The sequence below is a fragment of the Arachis ipaensis genome, chromosome B04 (genome assembly GCF_000816755.2).
Source record: "Arachis ipaensis cultivar K30076 chromosome B04, Araip1.1, whole genome shotgun sequence".
In the NCBI taxonomy this organism is placed as follows: Eukaryota; Viridiplantae; Streptophyta; class Magnoliopsida; order Fabales; family Fabaceae; genus Arachis; species Arachis ipaensis.
Genome location: NC_029788.2, coordinates 6,776,049 through 6,782,735, shown reverse-complemented (window position 1 = coordinate 6,782,735; position 6,687 = coordinate 6,776,049). Strand labels below are relative to the sequence as shown.

The window sequence follows — 6,687 nt, the reverse complement described above, 5'->3', positions numbered from 1 at the left end:
ATACGTAAATTAAAAAAAAGGGGGCAAGCAAGAAAGAAACTCGTGCAAATTTTCCCTTTTATCATATGATATCACAAGTATGTACAACAGTTTTGAGTTTCAACTTATGATTATCATAGTATTCTCTTACTATTAATCAAGTATTACTAGTAGTCTAACTATTAATCTAGACATTTTTGACGCAATGAATCCGGACTCATTTGGTGGCCAGGTTCATCAAAATTAAAAACAAATTGTCACAATTCGGCCTACGTTCATGCTGCAACTTGTTCCACCAGTCAACAATGGCGTTAGGTATAAATAATACGACGCCATTCCCCTTTTCCATCCAAATCTTTTCCTTTCCTTTATCCTTTCAAGCAGTAACTTTTACACACCATTTCGCCATTCCAAAATCAATTTTATATGCACCACAATTAAGATTTAGTGTTCATTGTTTTCTCTAGGTTGGATATGGCTAGGATTCCGATTCCGGCGAGGTTTGAGAGAGTGGCTGCGGCCTTTGACGCTGACGTGGCGGCGCGCATGGAGCTCTGCGAGAGCAGCGGGAGTGAGCACTCTCAGGTGAGTCCCATTGATTTGTCTGATATGGTGAAGTCCTTCTTGGAGAGGAATGGTGAAGAGAAGGATCATGGCGAAATGGGTGATGAAGAAGAGAAGGTTCAAACATCATCGCAGCTCTCCTATTGTGAAAAAAGGGATATGTTGCAAGCTCTTCTTGCTTGTGGCGATTATGAAAGGGACATGATTAGAAGAGAGGCTGAGATTGCTTGTGCAGTTGTTGGGGTCACTTCTTCCACGGATTTCAAACGCAAATTGATGTCTTGCTTGAGGAAAAATGGTTTGGATGCTGGTCAGTACTTCCTTATGTGAATTATTTTAGGAATTCATCACTGCTTATTAAAACTTACACATAATTGTGAAGTTAATAGTTAAAAGGTTAGATAATAATTAATAATTTAATTAAACATGTCAATCTTAACTATCAACGACGATGAGTACTTTTTTGGTGTGAATTAATCTTTATTTTCCAAATAGCATTTACTAATTTATGGTTATTGAAAGTTGAAACAATAGTTGCACTATGTTATGGGACTAGTTTTGAATTTTTGATGAACCTTTTTCTACAATCATTGCAACAGGGCTTTGCAAATCCCGGTGGGAGAAAACTGGAAGATTAAAGTCTGGTGACTATGAGTATATTGATGTCAATTTCTCAGGAGAGCGATACATAGTTGAAGTCTTCCTTGCATCTGAGTTCGAAATCGCTCGCCCAACCATTCAATATTCATCCTTGCTACAAGTTTTCCCACGTATATTTGTTGGCAAAGTGGAAGAACTGAAGCAAGTTGTGAAGCTTATGTGCAGTGCCATAAAGGGATCCATGAAAACAAGGGACCTGCATATTCCTCCATGGAGAAGAAATGTGTACATGCAAGCCAAGTGGTTCAGCTCTTACAAGAGAACAACAAATGCTGTTTCAACTAGAAATGCATCATCAAATTTGTCTTCAGAGTCTCTTGTAACTCCTTTAAGACCCATTAGATTTGAAGCAAGGCCCGTGAAAGCACAAAATTGTAAGGTAGATTATTATGTCAATAAAACTGGATTCAGAATCAGCCATTTGACAGCTGCACTTAATTCCGATGCCCTTGGGATGTAATCATAAATAAATCAGCTTCTATGAATTTTTTTAATGTACTTATTTTAGGTAACCAGAGTTGATATCCATTGTTTTTTTTTAAAAAAAAAATACTTTAGGCCAGGGCATAAAAAGTCCATAACAAACTTCTTATGCATTGATCTTACATATTTTTGCCAACTAACAAGGAATACGATAGCATTTAGTTTCCTTTAGATAATTTTTATTCTGAAATTCAATATCATTATATAGTATAGAACTGGATTCTTAGGAAAGGGAGAGGATCTGTATTATGTAGTGTCAAAAATCCATTTAGCATATTTTATGAATTAAGTGGTCCATAAAAGTGAAAGGGAGAGGATCTGTATTATGTAGTGTCAAAAATCCAGTTAGCATAGTTGATGAATTAAGTGGTCCATAAAAGTGAATTTTTTTTTAAGGTAACAACTAACAAACGAATCATGAAAATAAATACAATCTTTCTTCATCTCCACTTTAGAGAAATTAAAGTTTTCAAAAGAAACAGAGTCTCCAACTATACAAGTGTAACTGCAATAAATTTGAACTCCATACATAAAATAAAATAATAAAAATTCAAATATAACAGGTAAACTTTTTAAACAATGCAACTTTCTTGAGACTCGAGATGCTTTCAATATTTCAATATCCTGGGAACAGAAATGAAAGAACACAGAAGCATATGTAGGCACCATTAGACGCAACCAGCTGGAAAATTCGAAGCAGATTGCCTGGAAAGTGACCCTTTCGAGAAAACAAAAGTGTGTTCAATGTAAGAGAAGGGTCTTCAAGAAAATAAAGCCAAAATCCAAAGCTATCTCCTTCTTCTCCCCTTCTCATTTATCACAAATCAAAAAGGGGTTTAAAAAACCTAGAATTTCAAATGCAACACAAACAGAATGTGGGAAGCTCGGTAAGCAGATGTGTCGACGGAGACCCAAATATTAGATCTAACAACAACCAGCCAGTTAGCTTCCCTAACCGAATTTCTTGATTAAGGGTATTGAAACCTTTTACCCTTCCCTTGGTACATGTAGCCTTCAAAACGAAATTGAAATTTGATTAACTCAACAATCATAATGTTAGAAATGAGAAGTTAGAATAGATTTTGGATGCGAGCAATAGCAAAAACATGCATACGTAACATTGAGAAACTCTAACGCTAAAGTATTTGGGAATAATGAGGGAAGTAAAAGACAAATAGGTCCTGGTCTTTTTATTTGCGGACATTTTAGTCCCCAAAGATTGAAAAATATATTTATGTTCCTGACCCTTTCAAAACGCAGATAAATTTACACTTCCGTTGAAGTGACTCCGTTGAATTCAACAGAAAACGCTGACGTGGCTCCCGTAACGCTGACCTGGCCGTTACGGGAGCACACTGGCATGTAACTTCTTAAAACATGACATATTAGTCTTCTCACACCAAAATGTGTAACTTTTTAAAATAGGACATATTAGTCCTCTCACCCAAAATGACGTCGTTTCACCCAGAATCCCAATCTTTCACATTTATGAGCTCTAATCAGCCACCTCTTGCCCCGTAACTCTCTCTTCCACCACCACCTACGCTGCCCCTCCTTTCCTTGCCCCATCCCCTTCCCTCTCCACTCCCTCGCTTACCCTAACACACTCTATTCCCCTCCCCATGCACACCCTCCATAACCACCGTATCCTACTGTTCTGTTCTAGTCTCATTCTCGTGCTCCCAGAGGAAGACCGCTGCCGTCAGAAGTGGTGGCTTGGCCACAATCGATGAAGCACGACAGAACCAACCTCTGCAAGGATCGTCGTTGGAACGCACTGCCTCCACATGACCGTTCGGTGCTCCTCGCGTCGCGACAGCGCTGCCGCGAAGCACACCCGTGGAATCACTCGCGACGTCGTCCTCGCCGCTCAGGATCCACCCACCTCTATCATGCACGGTGTCCTCTCCTTCCTCCTTTGCGACGGCGCCAACCTCGGCACCACTGCCTCGATGTAGAACTGCAACTTCGCTAGCCCCGCTTGCTGTCGGTGGGAGATTCAACCTCTTCGCTACTGCTCCGACACCCTGGATGGCAACTTCCTCCTCGACTAGAGCCATTTCCTTCATATGCAATTTCTAATAAGTTGCTAATTCTATTTGAGAGTGTAACAATTTTTTCAGAATTATGAGGAGTTCTTACATGTTCTTCATAAATTGCATAATCTGGACTGGTTGAATTGTGAATTGAGCCTGTGAAATTGAATTTATGCTTTGTTGTTAGAGAATATGTCGCTGAATTGCTTGTTGAATCTGAATTTGCTTAGACTCATGTCTCTCTTTTTTCTTGAAATTTTGCTGATGTTGCTGCGATTTGTTATTATGTTGATTCTTTGTTAGTGTATTTTGGATGCATTGCTGATGATTCTGGAATCGCTGGAAGTGCTGAATTTGCTGCTTTTGTATTTGGTAAAGTATTGTTGATTGCTTAAAAATCTAAATATGATTTGGCTTGAATCTAGAATATTGGTTGAAAATGCAAAAGGGATTAAAGTGTGTTTGGAGGGGTGGGGGAGAAACGACGTCATTTTGGTGGTGGGGACTAATACATCCTTTTTTCAAAAGATACCGTCCACGTGTCATCCCGTAACGGCCAGATCAGCGCCACGGAAACCACGTCAGCGTTTTTCGTCGGGTCCAACTGGGAGACTTCAACGGAAGAGTAAATTTGTCCGCGTTTTGGAAGGGTCAGAGACATGAATATATTTTTCAATCCTTGGGGACGAAAATATCTGCGAAAAAAAAGGTCAGGAACCTATTTGTCCTTTACTCTAATGAGGGTGACTACATTACCTATTTATACAGCTGTGCGCAAAGGAAATATCTCCACTAGGGGTGTTCGCGGTGCGGTTTGGTTCCGTTTTAAGAAAAAATGTCATCCAATCCGAACGCTTAATTTATGTGCGGTGTGGTTTGGATCGGATGAAATTTTTTTGGAAATCCGATCTGATCCGATCCGATTACAAGCGGTTTGGATCGGTTTGGATTTGCGGTGTTTTAAATAAAAAAATTAAATACATATAACAAGTCTTAACAATATCTTAAAAAGTTAACGATAACATAATAATAGAAATAAAATTATAGGTTAGTTAAAATAAATAAATAAATAACATTTTGAACATAAAATATTTATTAAATAATAATAATATGTACGACATATATGGAGAGGTTTCATAGTCAAACTTCTACTTATGAAAAACTAAATTTAGACAAAAATAGAAATTAGTCGTCGACTCTTGATCGACAAATTAAGTACTACAATAGTAAGTCAGACAAATTCGAATCATCTTTGAGTAAGTCAGTCATATAACGACTTGTTTGGATGTTATTTTTTAAAAAATATTTTTTTTAAATATTTTTTTTTAAAAATTTATAAAATAAAAATAATTTTATATTTAAATATTGTATATAAATTTTTTTTATTTATTAATTATGTTTGAATAAAATAAGATAAAAATATTTTTTTGTAAATTTATTATATAAAAAATATTTTTTGATTTTTTTAGTGTTTTTATTTTTATTATTAAAAATTTATCAAACACACTAAAAAATAAAAAATTAATTTAATAATATCCAAACAAGTATTAAAATCAATCACATATATTTTTTTATGGATTATTCAAATTACTTTTTCAAGCTTAACTCATTTATAAATATTCTATCAGTTATAAAAATAAAATTGTTATATTTAATATTTAATATTTAATATTTAATAGAGACAGGCATGCATGCATGTCCTGTGAGACTTGAATGTATTAGAGAGAAAGAGAGGATGTGTAGAGGAGAAGAGGAGTAGTAATACTAAAGATGAAATTATATATTCATATATTAAGTTTGTACATGATAATTAATGCTTATATGAAACTAATTAAAGAATATAAACTAAACTAAAGATGGAATTTATTCATCTATATATTAACTATGTACATGATAATGCTTACATAGCTTAAAGAAACTAAAGATGCATGGAATTCTATGAACTATGTACAAACTTAAACTAATTAAACTAATATCCATCTACCAATCTTAATTATTACAATCACATATTGCCTTAGCACCACGTGGCACTTTGCCGGTCACTTTACATGCTTCATAAGCAATTTCAAGACTTGCATATTGTTTTATTATTGCCACTGGAGGAATTACTATTGGTTTTTTTTTGTGAAGATGATTTATTACTATCATTGTTATTTTTTGAACTTTTAGAATTCATTATTATAACTAGTATAAAGAAAAGAAGTAGAAGATAGGAATATATTAGATGGGGCGAATTTTTTCTTATACTAATGAAATCTATTTATAATTTCCAATCATTTAGTTAATAAGGTAAATTTTTTTGTTTGACGGTTAAAATTGTTAATATGATAATAACTAATGTCACTGAGACATGCATAAATGTAGTGGGATAACACGTGATGAATTAAAATTCAATACAAATAGTTATTATTTATTTTTATTTTTAATAAAATTGAAAGAGTACATGAGAGTACGTAAGAAAAATTTGTATATTTCGATTTAATTAAAAATAGAAAAAAAATAATTAATTATATATATACACATATATAAAATAAATTAATAAAATTTTAAATTTTAAACTTTTTCATAAACGTCCGAAAGTAATTAATTCAAATAGTACTTTACCCATTTTGTCACATGCTTTAGAAGGAAATTTCAAGGCTTGGCATATTGTTTTGTTGTTCCCACTAGGGGAGTTACTGTTATTTTTCTTTGAAGATGATGATTTATTATCGTAATTATGTTTTTTGAACTTTTAGAATTCATTATTATAACTAGATAAGTAGAAGATAGGAGTAGATCAGATGGTGCAAGTTTTTTCTTAAACTACTGAAGTCTATTTATAATGCCCAATAGCTTAGTTATTAAGGTAATTTTTTTGTTTGAACGTTATAATTGTTAATATGATAATAAACCATTCACGTATATACAATGTCACTGTCACATGTAGTGGAATGACATTTGATGAATTAAAATTTAATACAAA

At 34.1% G+C, this 6,687-nt stretch overlaps 1 protein-coding gene across 2 annotated transcripts in view; it reads left to right on the top strand.

Moving 5' to 3' along the window:
• Positions 325 to 6,687, top strand: part of LOC110270873 — an 11,441-nt gene continuing 5,078 nt past the window's right edge. Inside the window, exons 1-2 of one of the 2 annotated variants that reach the window (XM_021120602.1) lie at positions 325 to 853; positions 1,143 to 1,698. In XM_021120602.1, coding sequence (XP_020976261.1) covers positions 454 to 853; positions 1,143 to 1,663 — 921 coding nt within the window. In that variant the 5' untranslated portion in view covers positions 325 to 453 and the 3' untranslated portion in view covers positions 1,664 to 1,698. Of the gene's footprint in view, positions 854 to 1,142; positions 1,858 to 6,687 lie in introns of those variants that run through there. The other variant, XM_021120601.1, reaches the window with a different exon arrangement.